This window comes from Uranotaenia lowii, chromosome 3, assembly GCF_029784155.1.
Source record: "Uranotaenia lowii strain MFRU-FL chromosome 3, ASM2978415v1, whole genome shotgun sequence".
NCBI classification, from domain to species: Eukaryota; Metazoa; Arthropoda; class Insecta; order Diptera; family Culicidae; genus Uranotaenia; species Uranotaenia lowii.
Window position 1 is genome coordinate 245,391,770 of NC_073693.1, and position 24,235 is coordinate 245,416,004.

A 24,235-nucleotide genomic window follows, 5' to 3' on the forward strand; every position below is an offset into this window, starting at 1 on the left:
AAAAAATCTAGTAAGGTGAGTTCCTCGCCACAACGTCGATTGAGGTTCGTTGCTTTTCGAAATTGATCGCTAAACAAGGGCTAAGTGATTGACCATCAGCAGCACCGGAATTTTGAGGTTTGTTCATCTTGTACTTTAGATATAGTAGCTTTTGGAAATGGAAAGCGTGAAAATTCGGCATGTTTGGCGCGGCACGTAAAGTTACAATAGTAAGTATTTTGGAGAATTTGAAAATTACAACAGAATAGTACATAACAGCAAACTTTTTAAAATAATTAAATAACCTTTGCATATTTAAACTTTTTGTTACCAAATTTTAGATCGAAACCAAGATTTTTTACACAAGTATACGCACTGTGTTGAAAAACTTGCGCAGGAAACCGTGTTCATTTTCAAAAAAACCGTGTAAAAAACACCGTGTAGATTGCAAAAACCATGCTTATTGCCTAAAACTGTGTTATAAAACCATGCTGATTCCAAAGCTTGCAAATTTTAGACAATCAGACATGCAAAATAAGACTAGTGCCTTGAGACAGGAGACTTCAAGTCTGAGTCTTTCATACCTTGGACCTGAGCCCTGAGACATGGGAATCAAGACCTGAGACATGACACTTGAGACTTGAGAAGACCAGAGACGTGGGACGTGAGAAGTGTGACATGAGACGTGAGAAGTAAGGAGTGGTACGTGAAACATGAAAACTGGAAAGTGAGATGACAAACGTGAAAAGTGCAATGCCTCATGTCCTCATGTCTCATTTCTGACGTCTTACGGCTCACGTCTCAAGTCTCAGGCTTATGTCTCAGGCTTCAAGGTAACACGCCTCATTTGGCTACGCAGACGTCCTTTACTGTATTATCGACAAAAAATCAAAACCAGATGAAGAGTTTGTGATTGCTTCGGTCCAGCTGGAAGATGTGGAGATTCCGCTTCAAGTAGCCATCAGTTCCGGTTTCCATCACAGTCAAAATGGTAACCAACGCAACACTCGAGTGCCCTGTTCTTCAGTAAGTCGAAACCGGTTGGCTATTAAACATTTCCGAAATTGGTAGCCCAGTGAGTAGTGAAACCCCCGGATGAAAGCCCTAGCTCGCAGTCACGTTTACTGGCCGAAAATCGACGACGACGTCTCAACGTTCGTGAGGAAATGTAAAATGTGTGCTGTGGTTCTACTCTAGCTGAGCTCATGATTGGCGGAAAAATCAAAGCTGTCCTGAATCTTCTGGATCATGACCAATCGAGACATCCGAAAAGGAATCGACCACACAAACTAACAACTGGTGCTCCAGTGTATGCTATACCGCAACATTTCGTCTTGGAAGTGGGTTCCTGGAAAGATTGTTGAAGTAATTGGCAAAATTAATTTCAACATTCTGTTGGAAGAACATCATGGCAGGCAAAAGCTGATACCCTCACACGTCGACCAGGTCAAACTTCGGTATCCGGATGATGCAAGTATTTCAGAGAGGCAGCCTACACCATTGAACATATTGGTCGATATGTTTGGACTTCAAGTCTAGTCAAGTCAACCATCTGAAACTGAAGAAGATGATCCACAACCATGAGCCGGAGAATCAACTTTGGTCGATGCCGATGTTAGCATGGAAGACCAAAACGATATTTTTGTTCCTCTCGAAGACCAACCTACACCTAGACGTCCCCAATGGAACATCAGACTGCCTGAGAGATTAAACTCTTACCTTGTGTCCTGGAAATAATGAGGGAGATATATTACCACAGATCCTTAGTAGGCATTGCTTTCCCATACTATGGAAACCAATCAACAAGTAAAATTATTTCATTACTAGTCAGCTCCGCGTGCTATTAACACGTCTTTTCAATTGTTTCAATTTGTTTCAATTTACTCTTAGGAGATTTTTGCTCTAAAATATCGAACGAAATGTTTGAAAACCACTGGTCTAAAATATGTCAAATTCGAAACAAGCGAAACAAGTTCGAAAAGCCTCCAACAAGTACCACCAACAAACGCCACCAATCGTCACCAAAATGAAGTGATTCGAAAAATTCAAGTGTTTTTTAAATAAATGTGCATAACAAATTGTAAAATCGAATTGAAAAAGAAAAAAAAAAATGATGAGGAGGTTTTGCGCCCACAGGAGAAGGAACATGGAAGAAGAACTGCTCATAAAAGAGAAAAAAAGCAACACGTTTTTTTGTTAATAACTTTTGAATGCATGGATGGAAATTAATGAAACTTTCAGTTAAGCTACCAAGTAATGTAATGTGTACGGGAGCTAAATTTGGTGACAATTTATCAAGTGGATTTTGAGATAGCGTCCAATACAGAAGCTAATAGACAATTTTGTTTGGCCAGGATCGAAAAAAATCCTGCAAAGTTCCAGTGGAGACCACAATAAAACTGAAAATCAACTATTCAGCCACTATATACAATTCATATGGTAAGTTGTTTAAGCAGTCTTACAAGAGGATCTAACAGTGAGCTAACATTGGAATAAAAGTGAAGATAATTGATTCCATAAAATTAAGAAATGTGAGAGGTTTTATCAAGCCCAATTCGAAAATTTCAGTGGGGGAAGTGATAAAAAAAGTTGGATTTTTTTCTGACTGGTCTAGCTGACTAATAAACAGGGCTGACTTCCCGAATAGGATTGTATCGTGAAAAAACAGTGAATTTCATATTCACAGACCATAAATTGTATGGTTTACACAATGATTATGATCGTCCTCGATACCGTGAATGCACATTGAAATTCATATTTTTCGACCATACATTTCACCGTTTTGACGAAAATAACCATGAAAAAGGGGTATTGTTATGCAGCGTGACCATGAAAAAAATGGCGATTTTCCATATATTGAAAAGCTGAAAAATATGATATTCATGGTTCTTTCAGCTTCCAGTTTCCCACAATAAAACCTTAAAAATATGATGATTTTCATTGTTTACCCACTGAAATAAAAATCTGTGTGCACGTTGAGATTTTTTTACTTGTTTTTAGTTTTGTCATCATTTTTGCGGATTAATTAAATTAAAAACAAATAATTTTTTTCAAAGTTTTATTAACACTTACTCATAACACTTATTCACACACTTAATCACTCGTTGATCACGGCAGGCCAGAGACTCGCACTCGCACTCCCATCCCGTAGCGACTCCCGGAATCCATCAGTTTAATTCCAATAAAGCTGCTCTCGTCGGAATTTGGAACTGCGGAATTACATGTCAGCTTCTAGAAAGAATGGGATTTTATCAGATTATTAGTCGATATAAATATGCTATAAAAATACTTACTATCACCATCCCAGATGGGACCATCACGTTCCGATTTGTCATATCCGCAAAAAAATCCTAATTTTCCCGGAGTTCCGATAAAAAATTAACCCGCACAAGAGAAAACTTTCGCAAAAAAAGGCGCGCGTGAATTAGCTTCGACACGGTTAATTGTAAATGTGTAGAAATAGCAAAAGTTAAAGTACGTTTGGATTTACATTTTACCATGAAGTACACTGTAACAATAATAATCACAAGAAAATGATTGTGATACCGTACTTCTGTCATTTTCGGCAACTATGAAGTATTTTGTGACTTTGAAAATTATGGTGATTTCATAATAAAATGCAGTTGAAAGATATTTAGAAACTACGATGAAATTGATTGTTAAATTGAAAATCATTGTTCAGTTATCTTAATACCATGGTTCTTGCTATTCGGGTTCATTTCTACAAAGTAGAAAAGCTGTCCACCGTTAAAATCATCAATATGCATGCGGTGGTCAAATCGTGCGCAAAACATTTGAACTGCAACCTCTTTAGCTAGCACCTGGTAGGTTTCCAGCCAAAAACTTCTCGTTGACAAGTTTCGCCTTTATAAAGGGTAATACGGTCAAAATTTGGTCAATATCAACTTTGCGTATTTCTTTCAATTTTGCATTTAAAAAACCTGAACACCCCTCATTTTGAAGGGGTTTGTGTGTAGAATGTTGATTCTATTTTGATTTTGGAATTCACCTTCACTCACAGTTGTCAAAATGCCCGTCCCCGAAAATCCGAGCTACTCGTACGCAAAGCTGGCAAAATCGCTAAAAGTTGCCAAATCAACCGTTACAAATGTAATTAAAGTGTTTGGGGAACGTTTGTCAACAGCCAGGAAGTCTGGATCGGGGGGAAATCGAAAACCGGAAGCCGCTGAGACGACAAAGAGAGTTGCCGGTAGTTTCAAGCGAAACCCTAACCTCTCTCTCCGAGATGCCGCAAATAAGCTGGGTGTATCGTCTACAACCGTGCATCGAGCCAAAAAACGAGCCTGACTATCGACTTACAAGGAGGTAGTGACTCCAAATCGCGATGATAAACAAAATACGACGGCCAAAGCACGATCCCGGAGGCTGTACACGACGATGCTGACGAAGTTTGATTGCGTGGTAATGGACGACGAAACCTACGTCAAAGCCGACTACAAGCAGCTTCCGGGACAGGAGTTTTATACGGCAAAAGGAAGGGGAAAGGAAGCAAATATTTTCAAGCACATGAAACTGTCAAAGTTCGCGAAGAAATATCTGGTTTGGCAAGCCATCTGTACCTGTGGCTTGAAAAGCAGCATTTTCATAGCTTCCGGGACTGTCAACCAAGAAATTTACGTGAAAGAGTGTTTGAATAAACGTCTGCTGCCTTTCCTGAAGAAACACGATTGTTCCGTGCTGTTTTGGCCGGATTTGGCATCTTGCCATTACGGTAAAAAGGCCATGGAGTGGTAAGCCGCCAACAACGTACAGGTTCCCAAGGACAAAAACCTTCCCAACACGCCAGAGCTCCGCCCAATTGAAAAATACTGGGCTATGGTCAAGCCGATCCTAAAGAAGACCAAAAAAACTGCTAAGGACGAGCAGCAGTTCAAGGCAAACAGGCTTTCTGCGGCGAAGAAGGTGGACAAGGTGGCTGTACAAAATCTGATGGCAGGGGTTAAGCGTAAGGCCCGGAAATTCGGATTTGGAAAAGCGGAAGCCTAACTGAATATTTTTCCTGAATTTCATACTAATTAAACTTGAAAAAGAAATTTAATTTGATTTTTTAAATAAACGATTTCACCGATTTACACGCGTTTTCCCTTGACCAAATTTAACACTTCATTAGGTTTCACAAAGTTAATACCCTGTTTTGGTTGGATCTGGTATCGTGCCATCAAGCGAGAGCTGCTAAAAAGGTGGAGTGCTAAAAAGTTAAAAGTGTTTTTTTTGTGCCGAGGGAATGCTAAATTTGTTATAACTTTTACAAAATAAAAACTTTCGTGTAATTTTGAATGTCATTTAAATAAATGAAAGTCAACCTTCAGTAAAAAAACGTTATAAAAAATAGCCTTGATTTGGAAAAAGAGTGATTCATAGTAAACATTATAGATGGCGCACATGGTGCCCAAAAATAAAAGAGGAAAAAAATCTTCATTGTACGCTATTTCAAAAACCACTTGACAGAACTTAACCAAAAAATAAGCACACGTAAACATTACATCACTATGCAGCTTCACTGAAAATATCATCAATTTCCATTCATGCATTCAAAAGTTATTCACAAAATAAAGTGTTGCATTTTTTTTCGAATACACTCGTTAATACCACTGACTATACAGACTGAACACTCAATTTCGTTTGTTGAATAATTTTTCCAGAAGTACGCAATATTAATTCCATAGTGCGCATCGATCGCTTTAGATGAAATGCTATCCCAGTTGAAAAGTGCCACCTAACTTTCTAAGAAAAAATAGGCAATTTGGACGATACAATCGGGCATAACAGGTAATTTTTTGTCAAAATTAGCAAGGTTCGCAATACCGACGATTGTAACGATGCGTGTATCGGGGTTTTAGTTTTCATAGAATGGGGGTTTTAAAACGAGCGTGTGAACGAGGAAAGAGGAGAGCAACGATGCGCAAAAGGGCATTCTTGTTTACGGCACGAAAGCAACCAGTTTATAATGGCGACGAGGATTGAAAAAAAATCTAAAAGGGTAAGGAAAAGTGTATGGTATGATGCGGATTTGGTTGCGGAAGTTTGTGATGGAGACTTTAAAGGGAACGAAATTGTGGTTGAGGTTTTGTTCTTCGGTTAAAGTAGCAAACAAAAAAGGCGAAACAAATTACAAATTTGAATTCGATAAAATGGCGTCCGAAAGCTGGAGAAGTGAAACCACCGGCAATCCAGAGGAAGGAAAGTGGTCGAAAAAAAAAATGACGATTCGGGATAGGAACAGTTCCTGGCTGGCACAAGAAATTGACTGCTGGTGGAAACGGATGTATTGTACCTCATGTACCAATGGGTGTGGACGCGGTTGAAACTAGACTTGGGGTTCCCGGAGGTGGTTTTGAAAGTTAATGTGTTGTGTTGGACTGGCCTGAGGTTGGAATAACCGATACCGGAGGTACTTTGGTTGGATTGGAAGACATCTTGCTTCGTGCTGGAACCGCCTGGCTCCCGGAGGGAGATGCATCGTTTCTTGCAAGAGAGAGATATTGTTTCCAGGCCCAGATGTACTGAGTGTTGGAAGTGTCTTGCTTCGTGCTAGATATGCATTTATGCTGGAAATGCATTAATTAATGTTGGATATGCATTGCTTCGTGTGGATATGCATTGCTTCGTGCTAGATATGCATTTATGCTGGAAATGCATTGAATTATGTTGGATATGCATTGCTTCGTGCTGGATATGCATTGCTTCGTGCTAGATATGCATTGCTTCGTGCTAGATATGCATTGCTTCGTGCTAGATATGCATTTATGCTGGAATTGCATTGATTAATGTTGGATATGCATTGCTTCGTGCTGGATATGCATTGCTTCGTGCTAGATATGCTTTGCTTCGTGCTAGATATGCATTGATTCATGTTAGATATGAATTGCTTCGTGCTAGATATGCATTTATGCTGGAATTGCATTGATTAATGTTGGATATGCATTGCTTCGTGCTGGATATGCATTGCTCCGTGCTAGATATGCATTGCTTCGTGCTAGATATGCATTGATTCATGTTAGATATGAATTGCTTCGTGCTAGATATGCATTGCTTCGTGCTAGATATGCATTTGTGCTAGGAGTGCATTGATTCATGGTGGATACGAGTTGCTTCGCGCTAGATATGCATTGCTTCGTGCTGAATATGCATTGTTTCGTGCTGGATATGCATTTATTCGTGCTATATATACGTTAGTTCATGGTAGATAAAAATTGCTTCGTGTTAAAGATAATTGATTGCTTGAGCTTGAGCTTGAGCTTGGATGAACCGTACATTTCAGTAGTTGCTACTCCGTGATTGACAAGAACCATCAAAATTGCACATAGGGTGATTTGCCAATCGTTGACCCCTAACCCATTGTTGCACAGCATGACTTAAATTGTCAATATTTCAGCTGTTTTTCAACTTTTCCTCAAAAATAATACTGAATCATGTGATTCGGAATGTTTTCTGATGAAATGAGGCTTTTGTGATATTTTCTGCTGGTAAGTGTGAATCTTACGACAGTTTTAATTTTTCTTGTTTTTTTCGCGCGGTTTATGTGCTTATTGTTAACAAAAAACCTTAACATTCCTTCTACGGCGAATAAGGTTTTACGTCAGAACAAAACATTTTTCGTATCAGTTTTCTATACGAAACGTTGTTGGACAATTTCAACACCATGATTTTGAAAAAAAATTATAATCCATACTTAACCAGAAAATATTTTGGATCGTGCAACAATTAGTCCGCTCAATCTCTTCCTGCCCCATTGTTGTACATAATTCCGCTGCAAAATTTGTTTGGAAATTTCAAATTTATAAATTCATATACCTCCAATAACTTTGTTTGGTTGTTTTTACAGCTAAAAATAGCAATAAAAATTTTGGAAGTGATTGATTAAGTCCTGAATTATAACAACGTGTTCTCGAATTTTCTATTGATAGGACATGTTTTTTTATGAATAAGTGGATATTTATGTTTAACTAGTAATTTTAGTAAATTCTGTGCTTTAATCAATTATTTTCCACTCAGAATTTTCACATCTTTTGCACTCAATGTTGATTTTTAATAATTAATTCAATAATTCAGTAATTCAAAGAGACTTTATATATCCATAAGTTTATTTTTTCTACCGTAAAATCTTCAAAATGAAGTTTTGAAATTTTTAAACTCGTTAAAAGAACTTATGTATGTATGAAAGTCGGGCAATTTGCATTGTCTGAAAAGTGTCAAAGTCAACACAACTGCATTGGCTTTGAGAGACTACTTTTTTATCAGATTTATTTTGAAATTCTTTATCCCGACCATTTACTCAACATTTTATGCAAAGTATCTAAAAGCTGTTCTGAAAAAACCTGTTTCTCTAATTTCGTGACAAAAAATCTAAAAGAATTTCATTCCATGTCAACAGCGATCCCCTTGATATTGTTATTAATGTTGTCAGAATATTGTACAGAAGGAAAACTACGACCCCTAATCCCAAAAACTAGTAGTCGAAGGTTGGAAGACCTGAAATATTACTTATCTGACGTGCAATTTTCTCAGGAATTCGAATCTGCCGTCGAGTTGCCGTCACTGGAGACATCTATGTAAGCTTTATTTGGCCCTTATCATCCAAAAAAAATAAACAGTCATAGCTTTGTGAAACTTAATTTGATCCAAAACAGTTTTTCAGCCGGAAAACTCTTGGAAAGCATTTCTATGTGATGTGATTGTTTCCTGAAGATTAATGAAATGCTACAGAGGTTACATTAATTACAAATAAACCCACTTATATGAAAAAGATATTTAAATCAGTTAACTTTTCGAAAAAAAAATCTTATACAAAATTGTATATCATGAGCATAAACTAGCCAAATGATCTGAAACTTTAGGCGTGGTTGTGTCCATTTTCAAGTTTTAAATTGAGATTCATTATGTAAAAATCGATCGACTTCCAAGTGAGTCCTAAACATTTGTTTTATAAAATCGCATCTTCTTGATAGGGGTAAAGAGGGCAAAACAGATCACGTTCTCTAATGTTTTCATCTGTTTAAAGCCACTTGAAAATTAAGCATTAAATACCTTTCCGTTCATTCTATGGGATTTGAAAGACATAAAATTTTATGTTGGTAGGAGATATAAAAAATAGGCTCAACACTGGGCAAATTAGGTTAAATAACACTCCACTCAAATGGCTTCGGGTAAATTAAGAGGTTTGAGGGTTTGAGTTTCTGAGAAAACTTCACGTGTGATAAATGCTATTCCAGAAACTCAAACCGGCGACTTTGTGTTTTTTGAGGCCCAATTGAAATTAGAAAGTGTATTGGACGGCTTATATGGAAGACCCCCCCCCCCCCCTCTCTCATAAGGGGACGTCTAAAAATTAGATTGTATTTGAACTAGAAGTTCTCATAATAAGCTTCCGTAACAAATATCAGCCTATTCGACCTCATGGTGACTGATTTTTAAAATGTGCAACCATTGGAAAAAATCGGACAACATTATGCCCGACACAAAATTTGCCTGTGCAACTATTGGGCACAGATAAGCTGTTTTAAATGATTTTTTTTAATTTTTATGTCACTTTTTTCAAACACTTGAACTTTTGGATCTTGTTGATCAATCCTGTATGAGTGCATCCACAAAAAAAATCGAGTGAATTTGGTTGAAATGACTAAAATACAGCATAAACACCAAAATCATGTGCTTAGCTGTGCAACGATTGGCAAATCACCCTAGATCCAAATAAATGGGGCTTGGGATTAGCTTACCATTTTCTGTGTGCACGTTTCGAAGGTTCCTCATCTTATATGGTCAATAACGGCGCCGGCCACGTCCTTACGATTCATCGGGGAAAGGGAAGGATTGTTAGTTCGACTTCCGTTGCTACTAGAGACCGAATACACCTCTAAATCTCCACGGTCGTCACAGGAAGGGTGGTTTGTTAGTGAGTAAGGTAAATAAGATCTGGATTCCCTTTGGGAAGGGATGTGATCAAAGCAAAGTTAAAAATCGTCGCGTCGCACACTATCGAGTACATCGCGTTTTTATACGTCCTAACTAACTAAGTACTTAGCACCGGCGTAGCTCACCGAATTTTACCGCGCGCTTAAGACGAAAAGAGCAAAGCGTCCTAACGTGGCACTTTCATACACGTCCTTCGTGTTAAAGATAATTGATTGCGTGAAGAAAGTGCTAGTGCTATAGATGCTAGTTATATGGTGGAAATAAGGAGCCCATGAGGGAGATGCACTGCTCCGTACGAGAGATTACCTACTCTGTGCTAGGGATGTATTGTAGATGAAGATGAATCGTCGTGCTAAGGATTTTGATGCGTGATGCAGTGTTTTGGGCTAGAGCGTTTGCTTTGTAAGAGGGGAGTCTTGGTTGCATTGCTACGCGCGTATAATGATTGTTACTTAATGAGGATGGATTTATTTATTGAAAACATGTATTATGTTGTGCTATGAAAGTACACTGTATTTAATTGATGATTGTTCCGAGCCAAATGAAACTTTCGTACAGCAGGAGGTTCTAATGGACAAAGGCAAGTTGTGATATGAAATGTTTAGAGGAAATTACAAAGGTTTCGAGTTATGGTTGATTTCGTTGGGAACAATATCAGTTTTCTGTTGAAGTTTTTTTTTTTTAAAAAAAGGTTATGGTTAACACATTAAGGACCGCAGAAATCCAACAGCGAAACACTGAAATTCGGCATTCATATCAAAAACATCTGGACCATATTTCACAAAAAAAATTGGAGTTACCGAAACTGCTGTATTTGAATTAGTTGTTGAACTTAGTTTCATCATGAAATTTATTGCGTTTGAATTATGTTTTTGGTATAGCATACTCACGACGGTAGAAAAATAAACGAGATATCTCGTACTTGGTCTGCAATGTCTTGAAACCATTAAGGATATTTGGCCTAATTTTCAATCGTGGATTTGATGCTAATAAAATTCGTTTTAAGATTTCGGATCGTATTGAAGCGAAACGATACAAATTGAATCAGTGAGACGGGCATCTACATGATTGTGATGCCAGACTCTAATGAACATAAACAGTTAATTTAGAGATATAGGGGAATCAGTACAATAAGCAAGGTACCCAGAAGTTACAGATGTGCGATGTATTAGCTGCAGAAGGTGACCTTTCAAATTGGCATGAGACCAATTCGAGCATAAGATGCGGAGCCCATAAGTGGAGGAACTAAACAAAAATGTTTATGTTGACTGCTCGGGAGAGGACTCTTCACACGCTAACTTAAAGTTTATATGTAAAATTTATACTTCAGTTCTGAATTTAAGAAACGGACCGCTCTCAGTTATTTACTGATCTGCGGTAGAAATTGGAAGACTGATACAAACCAACTCTTGCATACAATAGTAGGTTCGACCGTGCAGCCGAGCTCGACTACGTAGAGCGAATCTGCTTGAATTAAAGGTTGAAGCACACATAACTGTTGACGAGTTGTTTATACACCAGGATCATCACTATTATGTTTTCCACGTACCATTCGGTTTCTGACAAGCTACTCTGATTTGCTCCCGTGTTCGAATTGCATCATTCAGATTTATGCGAATAAAAAAACGAGGGAAATACTTAACAGATTGAGTTTTAAACAATGAAGTAAAAAATTCCGAGGATGTCCCTCGCTGGAAAATTCAGATCGATGGAAGTCAAATCGATATTACAAACTGTTTCCAGATGGCATTAGCAAATGTAATGTAAAGTATTATTTACCAATGTAGGAGATTAAAATCCTTGATGTGACTAAAAGGCCTATACCAGAGTTCGAATACAGAAAGATTTATGAGTATAATAATATTCAAAATGCTCATGGCGAACCTAAATAGGGAACGAACGAAAGAGGGAGACTTTTTTAGATATCACGACAAGAATCGAGAAAAAAAAACTTATAGAAAGTTAAATTAGGAATTCATATTTCCAAGTTAAAAAAATACATAAAACTACGATGCTGAATACTGATGACGTTGCATTGAAGATGTTTGAGACCACATATAGTTTGAAAGTAAATAGCTATTTTAGACTGCAATTATTTGGAACTCGAACTTAACAGCAAGCATTTGAAGAACTTTGCGGTGGTTGGAATGAAAACAAGGATAGAACATTTCGGTAGCAAATTTTGAATAGGGCGAGTGAGCCAAATGTAAACAAAATGAGTTATCAGCTGGGTGCGTTCGAAGACCTACATTTTGATCGAACAAAGTTATTTAAAGGATATTCGGTTTTCGAGAAATAAAGGAATAATATTTTTGATGGGAACTTATGGAGCTGTCAAACTTTGAACGCGTTTAATCACTGAAACATTTCACGGTTAAACTTAGTCAACAACAAAACTGTTGAAACACACAAGTTTACTCTCAGCTCTCGATCGTTGATTGCAGACTTTAAACCACAGTTCTGCTCTATGCAGTTTGTGTTGTAAGGTCACAGTATATATCGTGAATTGTATACGGAGTCTCGGATCATCAATCTAGGGACAGATGAAAAGGAGATATATAACGAAGGGTTTTTGGAGATCTGCAGGATGCACAGGATCATAAATACCAGGAATTGAAATCCCTCCAAAATTGGGAAGGGAGGTGATGAGGAATCGGAATAGAAAGAGAGCAGACAAAGAACTTTGAATGTTTTCCCTCATACATGAAAGGAAGAGGATGATGACATAAAGAGTGGTCTGCAGCCTGAAGCGTTATAATCAGCATTTCTTCGTGAAGAGTTTAGTATGAGGAGGGGAAGAATGCTGTGCAATGAAAACTCCCTTAATACCGTATTTGTTTATGCCGAGTGTTGCACTAGTGTTGCACTGGTGCACCACTAGGTGCTGTCAAACTGTTTGTTTATTCGGACGGTGTTGCACTGGTTTTGACCTGGTGTTGCACTGCCATCGGGCGATGTTGCCCCGAACATTTTGTCAGTGTTGCGGGAGAACGTGTGAGTGAGCGAGGTAGGAATTCACTGGCGACGATTTGTGTTTGTTTTTATAGAGTACGGTGGAACACTCCACGAGTGGAGAAAACAAATACAGTATAAGTCGATGAGAGTGTTTATGTGACAGCCTGTATGTATTTCACAAAGCTTTAACTTGTCTCATATTTATCAATGTAGAAACAGGTAGAGGAAGATACGGAAGTTACGGTACTCTTCATATAATATTGTCTGTTGGAATTTTTGTAATTTAGCCATGATTGGGAAATGCTGAATGAGTTTGAATTTAAAAAAAGGAGGGATGTAACGATGCGTGTATCGGGGTTTTAGTTTTCATAGAATGGGGGTTTTAAAACGAGCGTGTGAACGAGGAAAGAGGAGAGCAACGATGCGCAAAAGGGCATTCTTGTTTACGGCACGAAAGCAACCAGTTTATAACGATAGGTGGCTAAATTAGACATAAAATGATCGAATGTTTGTTCTAAGTGTCATGTCAGTTGGCAGTGGTAATATCATCATGCTCAATACAGACCATCATCGAGTAAAACAAAACTGAAAATCGAGTAAAACAAACTGAATCCAAAGAAGCCATATATAGAATTATTGTTCTACTTATTAAAAAAAAAATCGAGAATGAGCCATTCAAGATGGTTTCAGTCTCAAACACTAAAAATTTCATAAAAACTAAAAACCGGCACGGCAGCAAAATTCTTCAAAGAGGCACACTATTGTTCACCAAGCGAAAATGCGAGCATGCGCACGAAGCCGTTTGACGGGTAAACGAAAGTCACTCCACACTTTTTTCAAACATCTGTTTTCAAACAAAAATCAACCTACAGTCAGTGCGAGCGAGCTAGCATCGAGATCCCATGTCACCAGCAAGAATAATGAAATTGAGCTCCCACAGTCGTGGTGCGATCGTTTGTTGCCATATCTAGGGCCAGTTCGTCCGAAGAAGCTCTACAAGAACGACGATCGAGGTTTTCAGGTGGACAGCGCAGTGTGAAACTCTAGAAGTGTGATTGGATTTATCGTTTTTTATGATTCGAAAACTTTCGAAAATTGACGGAAGAACTTATGGCCTTGAAACGTAGTTTGACCATTGAAGCGAAAATAGTGATGAAAATTGTGCCAAAGAATAGTTCTGACATCAGAACTGTGCTGAAGTAACATTCTTCGAATCGCGTGACGCGTGATACCTTCATGAAATACCGGTCATAAAGTTCAACAACTGCAGCCGCTGTGAGGAGCCAACTGAATAGCATTAGACCCAGTGATAGGTAGGTAAACAAGCTTAGTCATCACTTTATTTGGTGGGACTATCGTTCTTCAAATTAACAAATCCACCTCAGAATCTCTTATTATGAAAAACCTATTTGTCTGATTGTGTTGTAATTGATAGCAATATGGTGAAATTGGAACAACCAACTTGAAAATTTGAAAGGTTTCAACTATCAAGATTTTGTAAAATAACATAGTGTTACAAGGTTTCAAAGAAAAATAATTGTATGATTTATCCTTTTTTTTTCTGTATCGGTACGAACATCCAACTTGTTGCTTCAATGATGATTATCATCATATCAGTCTACGCATGGATGGGTTGAGATTGATGATGATTCGTTGCGCTGTAATCGTAAAAGTGTCGTAAATACTTCCTTTTAATGTGTTCTGAGTTTTCTAATAAAATAAAAGTTTTATTCAATTTTTTTTTTTTCATTCAAATAAATAACCTAATTGAACAACGAACTCGCGCCACTTTACGGCGAACCCAGTATCCATAAGGTGGTGAAGGTGGCCGGATACGCTGGGCGGGACACGTTGCGAGAATGCCGGACGACTGTCCTGCAAAACAGGTGTTCGTTAAGAATCCGGTAGGAACGAGACGAGCAGGGGCGCAACGAGCAAGGTGGTTAGACCAAGTGGAGCGTGGTCTGGCGAATTTGGGATGTCCAAGGAATTGAAGAACGGTTACCATAGACCGAGTGAATTTTAGGAATTATGTTCGTCAAATTATGTCGTGAGACGGAATACTACGAAAATAAAATAAAATAACCTAATTCGGAAAACCAACAAATAGCGGAAAATTAAGACTATGAGATGCATCCATGAAGATATTTTATCTAATTTTCAACATGAATTTAAGTTCAGGACTAAGTAATAAATGTTGATGTGGGGTAGTAGGCCTGGACTTGTTTCGAACGCACGTGTTTTTTTCTGCGCCGATTATAAATTTCGGGAAAATTATGTTTTTTAAGTGAAAATGAAAGTTATTGTACGAAACACAATTTTTAGAATAATCGTTGCGCTTGTCAATACTACCGGGAATTGGTATAAGGTTGCGTTGTCAACACCTCAGGAATCAAGGTTCCGTCAAATTTTGCTTAGTTTGTATGTTTCAATGCAAAACTAGAGATGTTCCTAATAGTGGTATTCGGCGAACGGCCGAATACCGAATATTGACCTTTTCAGCTATTCGGCCGAATATTCTGTCGAATATTCTGTTGAGTTTTCAATAGAAATACTTTTATTTCTACTGCTATTTATAACAGAAATCTTCTATTTTAGCCATCCTAATGTCCCTCATGTTTTTAAGTCTATTATTTCCAACCAGATGTATCAGGTCTTTTTTAAGTAGAGGTCTCTTTGATTTTCAAAATGTTACCATTAGCTGAAAGGACATCAGATGAATTGTCACTTCTAGGACGTTTTTTTAACAAAAGATTGGATTCCAGTGAAATCTGGGACAAAACATGTCAAAACAGGTGTTAAGCTATTTGAAATTGCTTTTTTATAACGAATTAGATGAATGTCTTATTTTTGCTAGATGTCATCAAAATAGTTGCCAAAAAATACGATTATCTTTAACCTAAAGCATACAATACTTTCTACGACACGTATTCACACGGCCGGGTCTGAACGATTTTTTGAAAAACTTGTAAAAAAAAGGGAAAATCTGAATAGAAACTAGGCATTTTTTCAAACATACAAGAGGAAAAAGAAAAAAATACTTGAAATTTGAAGTTTTCATCGAATTAAAACAGCAGTGTTAAAATCGTATCCAACGATAAATTTACTCTAAAAAATCGTTTTGTAACTGAAAATTTAAAAATTTTCAAAGAGATATTAAACTTTTTTATTTGATTTAGCAAAAAATCTGAATAAACCCGGCTAAAATCAGGAAAGTTAAAAAAAATGTGGCCATCCCGGTCAGACTTAACTTTTCCTGAATTCTTTATTTGGTTTATGGGCAAGCCTGGATATATCAAGAAAATTTGGAATAAACGATAATCAAAGTATTAAGCTATGTATCTACAGTGAAAAATACACGGATATATCTGAATCCATAAGTTTTTGATGATTTTGAAGGTTTTTCAACACCCGTTGAAAAATTTGTGAAGTCTGCTTTTGTATAAATTTAAAATAATAAACATTCGGCCTATTCGGCCGAATACTTAGCTCAACTATTCGGTGAGCCGAATATTCGGCTTAACGGTTTTTAGGCGGTATTAGGCGCCGAATATTCGATACATCATTGAGAACGGTTCTTTCAAATGTATATGAACTGCAGTAATGTGAAATTAGTGGAAACAAATTTTTCCTCCGATATGATTGAGCTATGAAAGCTAATTAAAAGCCGAAATGAGTAGTTCCGGAAATGCGGATGTGAAGAAAAGTGAGCCAACCTGGCGTATGGATTACTGCCTAGAGCTGTCCCTGTTTCCACGGTTAAAAATGTGATTAGATGTGAAGAGGATGGTGGTTTCTAAAATGTGATGTTTATGAAAGAGAAAATAATATCAGTGGTGGTTTTGAAAAACGTGATGGCCATGTCATACTGGTGTGGAAAATTATTTTTTTGGGTTCTGGCGATCGACATAGCAGTCTCGGCAGGCTGTGACCGAAAAAATTCTTAGCATTGATTTCTGGGCCGTTTGAAAATTTGTACTATAAAGATAAGTATCTATTCATTACAGAAATTCTAGTATCCTTTTCAAATGGTACGAGGTAAGATGTTAAAAATGTGTAACTATTCTATTTATTATATTCATATTTCAAAATAGCTTAACTCTATAAGGGGATTGGTGGAAGGGATTTGACGGGGCATCGAGCGATCCGAAAACTGATATACAATGGATTGTGGAATCAAGCCAGCCGGGGTATCTCGGCAAATTTTGAATCTCCAGAAGAATACTTGGAAACCTTTTCGGAATTCTTTATTTGTTTCGAACAGTTGGAAGCGAGTAAGATGAAGCAAACTTGTCCCAAGCCAGTGGTAACGGACCCCTCAGTTGTGCTGCAATTATTGTTGATGAGTTAAGCATGAGCAATATCTGAAAGTGCGATCGAGTCTTCCCGTACCGACTCGGGTCGAAAGACCTATCAGCCACTGGTGGGTTCAACTACATACATACATACATACATAGGACTAAGTAATAATTCTCTGTGGTAATAAATGTTGATGTCAGATTCAGCCTAAAATGGGATGCCATGCACACGCCGTAGTAAATATAGAGTGAAATGGTTCTCAACTTGCTTCAGAATACAAAATATTTTAAATAGCATTTGATTTAAAAAAGCCGAAGGAAAGTTTTTAAAAAAGCCGAAGGAAAGTTTTGTTTGAATACTTTGTGGTCAATGATTTTGACAAGGGCTTCTCGATCAGTTCTACATCTGTTTTTTTTAAATCAGATACATGTGATAGGTATTTGGAATGCAAGATTGACCAATTGAAAAACTTTTAAAGAAAAACAAATCAACATGTAAATTTAACAATATTGATTCATTATTTTTATTTTCATAGTTCCGTCGCACGACATAACTTGATGCGCATAATTCCTAAAATTCACTCGGTCCATGGCAACCGTTCTCCAATTTCTTGGAGGTTGATTCAATTACCATCTTTCAGATAAATATACGATTTCAAATACCTGTTTTTATTAATAATCATAAGTAAATATATTGTTTCAAGATATGATTTAAACATTTTTTTTTTAAAAAAAAACCGGAACTATAAATAAATGCTCTACTTATAGAAAACGCTCCTTTTGTTCTCTTGGCTATGCTGGCAGATGGCAGATTGATTGTCGCACAAGATTGGTACAATAACTTCTCCGGAAAATTTCTGCAATATTTAAATTCCGCCATCACAACGCCTCCTGGATCGTCCTCGACATCGCCATGTATTCAGCCTCGCAACTTGATAAAGCCACCGTAGACTGGCGTTTCACGTTCCAAAAGCGATAGCACCACCTTGGAACACGAACACGTATCCCGTCGTCGATCTCGCTGTGTCCTCATTCACGGCTGATAATGATGTCGTTGCTCTCCGGATTGTAAAGTTTATGACCTTTTGTGTCCTCAGCATAACCGACAAATACACACGATTCTGCTTCGGTACATGCATCATCGCTATACTGATCCAAAAATTTGTAAGTGTCCAACAAAGGATTTTCAACCGCTATGTTCACCACTTCGTCCCAGAACTTTTTCGGCATGTTAGCGTCGTTCAACATACACCTCACCTTCTCCAGAATCGTCCGGTTAATTCGTTTCGCAACGCCATTTTGCTCCGGCGTATACGAACACGGTGATATACTCTTGGCCGTTGTCGCTGCGTAAAACTATTAATTTGCAGTCAGTCTGCCGTTCCGCCATCGCTTTGAAGATTTTAAACGCCACGTACGGCGGGTTCTTCGTCACCAAATTATAAATAAACACCTTTCGTGTAGCAGTCGATAAAGCTCACGAAAAATCGACTTCCTCATAGTGACGTCACTTCAAATGGTCCGTCGATAAAGCTCACGAAAAAATCGACTTCCTCATAGTGACGTCACTTCAAATGGTCCGCATAAATCGGTATGAACCAACTCCAAACGCTGCTTGACCCTCAAGTCGCTGTTCGGGAATACATCATGAGCATGCTTACCCTACGCCTAGGCAAGCCACACAATCCAACGTATCAGCTTTTTTCATTGAAAATCCGTTTGCTACACTTCGAGCTCCCCGCACACATTCTACACATGTCGGTTGAGAGTTGAATCGATACAATCCTCGTTCCGCAGTAGCAGACGAAAAAACTTCTCCATTTTCGTTTAGCACCTTGCAATCATCCGCCGTGAACGCCATCGTAAAGCCTTTGCTGCAGATTTTGTTAACCAAAAACAAGTTCGCTGCTAGCTCTGGTACTTCGCTGCAGCTAGCGGTTCCCTCCTTCGCTGTAGAAAGCCCCTTCGTCAATGCTGCTTCCTGGTCCATTTTTGACTTGGACATCTTGCAGTATTTTGGATTTCACTGCACCCGCATTCAACGTCCGTCCCGACGCCTCCAAGCCCATCACCATCGGCGTATAGTACTTCGGCAATCCCATGAAAAGTAGCGAAACGAGCCACTCATCAGCAACAGGGAAATTTATTTCAGCCAGCTTGTGGCTAGTTGGAACCATGGCATCCACGTTCGCTTTTGTGCCCGAAAATTTTTCCAGTCGGATCGAAGTAAGCTGCTGCAACAAACCAATGCGACGATGAATTTCGTCATCTTGGAATGCGTATTTCAGCTTTCCCTAGGCCTCTTTCGCGTTCTTCGCGTCCATAATCAGGCTGTAATTCGTCTTTTCCAGGGATAGGCAGATTGTGGACAGTGCCTTCATGTCAATCCCCTCCTCGACGACTTCACCTTCCTTCGGTTTGACCGCGCACTAGGAACATTCCCGGATGAGCGGGATTTTCATTGCGAACGCCCACGAAACGAAATTTTCTCGGCCCTTCAGCTTCCCGATCGTTTGAGCCACACTGCTTCCTCTCGCCGCACCGCTTCCAGTGTATCCCGACCCGCTGTCAGAATACATTTTCGCTTTGTGAAGAACTACTTGATGTTACTGCTTGAGGATTTTCTACTAACCATTCCACTACTTCCGATTTTGTCCGTTTGTCTGGGCCCATAACCTCTCGCAAAGTAAAAGACGTCCGTTAGGTTTGAACGATAACAGTAGAATGAAAAGTTTTATTGTACTATGGTAACTATAGCTAAATATCTATGATTGCTATGATCGTGGATTATTTCGCCAACAGAGAGGCAAACCCTTTCTTCGCAAACGTGTTGAAGAATTTAACTGTTCTTCAAGAACTATTTTTTAACTTAGAGTATTGATTGATATTTATAGGCAAGACCCTGTTTACAGTAGTTACTATGGTGAACATACTAGAAACATCTGTTTACTATGACTCTAACATTAACACTTTCTCTTTACAGATAACGGAGATCCGTGAGAAGTCTTATAATGGCATCCGGCGACAGTGAATCGTGGGCACGGACCTACGCAACGATCAAGAGTGCCCACGACGACGCCTATAGGGTGATTGAGCGAGCAATCAAATTCGAAGAACGTGAACGCCCGGATCTGGCCCTGAACGAGTATAAGAATGGAATCAAAGCGATTGATGAGGCTTTGGCCATTCCTGTGGAAATTCCGGATAACTTTCAGAAAGAGGAAACCTGGGATCGGGCGGTGCGAATGATTCACAAGATGAAGTGTAGCCGATTGGAGGTGCTGCAACGAATCGGTCAAATTGGTGGAAAGATGGATGAGGCGGAAGCGAAAATCGCTGCAAATGGTACGAGTGGTACGGGAGATGTTTTGCGACCCAGGACGTACACTGAACTGGCTCAAGCGTTGAATCAAATGCAGTACAATGTGGAACCGGGCTGTGAGGGTAGTAGCTTGGAGTTGCTATTTTCTTGCGATGGCGTTAAGATGTACTACATCGAACCGGATGGCGTTGTTTCGAGGATGTTAGATGACTCCACTCTGAGAATTGTTAGGATCGAGGAGGATCCGATCAGGAAGTTGGAGAGTACGATATTTGTGCAGGTGATTCCTACTTGTGCTTCGGCAAGAATAGAAAATGCCGAAGTACCGTTGGATCGAGGAGTGGAAGCCCAAGAAGGTGTCATTGTCGTGAACGCTGTTGAAGAGCACCGCGGAGTTGATCCTTCTTTCATCTATCCCTTGGTACCGGGAGTATCACCATGCTATAGAACCGAATATGGCGCATTTATTCTGCCAGATTTAACTACTGACCATGGAAGAACTATTGGTTTGATCGTTCCGAAAGATGCAGATGACGTTGTGTTGGAAATTTTCGTAGCTTTTCTCCATGGAATCATAACCGAGGGCGGGGCGGTTCGTTTCGGAGTTCAGCCAGTAACACGCTCCACAAGCGCCAACGTTTCGGCAAACATTATCAAGGGAGCATTCTACGTATCGAAAGGATTGGTAAAAGGGGCTGAAAAAACTGGCGAATTCATCAGCTACAGTACCCCCTATGTTATATCGAAGCTGCGCAAAGAAGATGCCCCCGCCCAGGTGCCCGATAACGTGAGATCTGGTATAGAAATTGCAAAATCTGTTACAGGCACTGCAGTCAATGTCACTAGCTATGTCGCTGGAAAAGTAGGATCAGCTACCATGGCTTTGGGACGATTTTTAGCTCCTCATATACAGAAGCACGGGTCCAATTTGTTGTCCTACAGCACCGGCATGACTAGTGAGGATGCATCGGAAAAAGTCCACGGAGCCCTCACGATCTGCGCTGGTGCAGTTGAAGGTTTCGGAACAGTTTACTCGGGTCTGGAGAAATCGGCGTCCATCCTCGGTAATAGCTTAAGCAACAGCACCGTTCAAATTGTCCAACACAAATACGGCAACGAAGCGGGTCAAGTGGTGGGAAGTTCGTTGGACACAGTGGGAAATGTGATCAACGTGAGTCACAACATGAATTACATCACCCCTAAAGGAATCGCAAAACGAACAGCTAAAAACGCTGGCAAAGCTCTCGTGGCTGGCTATCGACCACCGGTCCCGGAAGTGGATGCCGAAGCTGGAGAAGGAACGTCCAGCAACGCACTCGGTGGATCGGTTAACTCGCAGCAACGTGTTGTTCCAGCCGCTGGTCTTTATCCAGACCTCTCTGGGCTTGCATCGGAATCGCAGAAATCTGGTTAAGTTTTGTGGGAACAAGAACATTTGATGGGAATGGTATACCTATTTAGTGTTAAGTATTTATCAAACGAATTTTAAAATATTTTGAGCGGAAGGGGTTTTTAAAAAGATGAACAGCTTAGCAGCTGAGATGCCTAAGAAACTGATACAAAAATCTGCTAGAAATATCTAATCCAAAAGCATTCTACTCACATCTAATTCCTCTAAATTTGTTAAGGTGATCAAACGTGAAGCTATAGGTGGGAGATTGGTTTTACTCACTGATTCAATTTAAAAATAATTTGATGATATTTGGCTCGATTTTATTGAATAGCAATAATTTTAAAGGTAGTAAGTTTTGTGTTTGTGTAGTTCTGAAAGAAAACATGTGATGGTTTTGATATTTAACGTGTGAATTTTAATATGTCTTTTGGTTAGCTTTAGGTATATTCTTGAAAATTTGCTTTTACGTTTTTTCGGTTAGATTAAATTTGAATAAAAACAAATAGGCTCTTTTAAGTAATCTCATACACAAAAATATTTAAACACTCGTTATATGTGGCAAATAATATGGACAAATAATCTTTATTAAATCTTCAGAATCTCAATATTATTGGATAAAATAAATGCTTAGAAGTGAAGATATTTTGAGATTAGAATAATCAATCAAAATCTGTTTAATGTCGTATAGAAATATTGTTGACAGAAATATACATCTCATCATGAAATCTATCTTGCTAAAAAATTATCTCTTCGAAAACCAACGAAAATGTAAACAGCATGTTTCTATTTTTTTTTAATAGTTTAATTAATTTTTGTTTAATGCTTAGATACGTGCTTAGACTTAGATACCATTTTTACACTGCTGCTGAGATTCAATAAAAACTTTTAAATTTCAAGTATTTTTTTTTCTTTTGTAAACTTTAGAATACACTGGATTCTTTTTTTGAACGATTTTTGGGTTCGTGCAAAAAAAAAAGAAATCGTTTAAAAAAAGCTTAAAACAACCGGGCAAAATTCATCGCTCATTTCGAGAAAAGTGGCCAACTTGGACTGTAAAACTTTCATTTTCAACCAGGTAGACCATTCTGAGGTGATTTGAGTGAAATAGGGAAGCTCAAAGATTTGTTTCGGATTGATCTGTTTTGGATTTTAATCCACGGTTGTTCCGGAACTTCCGCAGAGTCTCTGAGTGGCCATTCCGGCCCATGATTCTGTCGGGAAGCAACGTCCGAATCAATTTACCAGTGGTTTGGCAAAAAGCGGGAATGTCTAGAAACTGTTTTTGACATTTTCGAAAATCGTCTTATTTCAAGAAAATCGTTCAAAATAAAACCATGTAAATGTAAGATATAATCGTTTAAAAAAAGAAACCAGTATAATGCCTAGATTTTGCTCAGATTTGCCTTTTTTTTACAAATTATTTTAAAATCGTCCTGAATTGCTAGACCGTGTAGATACATGTGGTAGCAAGTATGGTATGCTTAGGGTTAAAAATCATCGTGGTTTTTAACAACTATTTTGAAGATAACTTGCTCAAATACGACCTTAATCTAATTCGATATCGAATAAGCAATTTCGACCGAGACCCCCACTTGAGAAAGGTCTTGTAAGGTCTAGTAGGTCATCTGATGGAAAATAATCGACTCAAAAAGACGAGGGATATTAAAATTGAAATAAACGTGACTCAAATAAAATTCTCAGACAATATTCAGCTACAATCATGTATTTCAAAGTTATTCAAAGTCTAAGAAATAAAATCCGAAAAAACATGCTTCGGAAAAAGGTTGTAAGTCAGTTATAAATGCTTGAATAAAAATTCACCAAGTGCTTGAGAAAGCTGAAGTTAGAAGCTATATCTTGCACATATAAAAATATGTTTTTTAAATTGCTTTAGACACCACAAAAAATATATAACTTTTTCAATTTGAAATTCCCGTTTTTCCCGGTTTTCTCGGTCATAAATTTAAGGTTTTCAAGGCTTTAGTTGTCATATTTGGTCGAAATATAGAAAATTTTTCAACTTATTTTGTTGATTTGGTTGTTTCATCATCATTGAACAATTAGATGAACTCGATTCTGTGTTAGAGTTTAAAATACCAATAACCATCCAGATCCTAAAAATAAGTTCTACATAACCCATGAAATATCAAAACGAAAATACCCCATCAAATACTTATGGATGGTAATTTTAAAAAGATCACAAATCCTATTTACAATTCATTAGAAATTCTCCTTTGAATATTTTGAAAAGTCCAATAAATGAAAAAATCAAATTAATTTTTAAATTCTTGTTAAAATAGTTTTTTTTAAACAATTAATCAAACATTGTTCCTGCATCATAATTCTAATGTTCTC

At 38.3% G+C, this 24,235-nt stretch overlaps 2 protein-coding genes across 2 annotated transcripts in view; both read left to right on the top strand.

The window, feature by feature from the left end:
* Window positions 1-24,235, top strand: part of LOC129755886 (homeobox protein goosecoid-like) — a 370,053-nt gene that overhangs the window by 219,037 nt on the left and 126,781 nt on the right. The gene's annotated exons all lie outside the window — the stretch shown is intronic.
* On the top strand, window positions 13,544-22,678 carry LOC129755885 (protein spartin-like). The gene is made up of 2 exons (XM_055752582.1): window positions 13,544-14,180; window positions 20,149-22,678. Exon 2 carries the CDS (start codon window positions 20,177-20,179, stop codon window positions 21,899-21,901), a length of 1,725 nt encoding a protein of 574 aa, XP_055608557.1. The 5' UTR covers window positions 13,544-14,180; window positions 20,149-20,176; the 3' UTR covers window positions 21,902-22,678.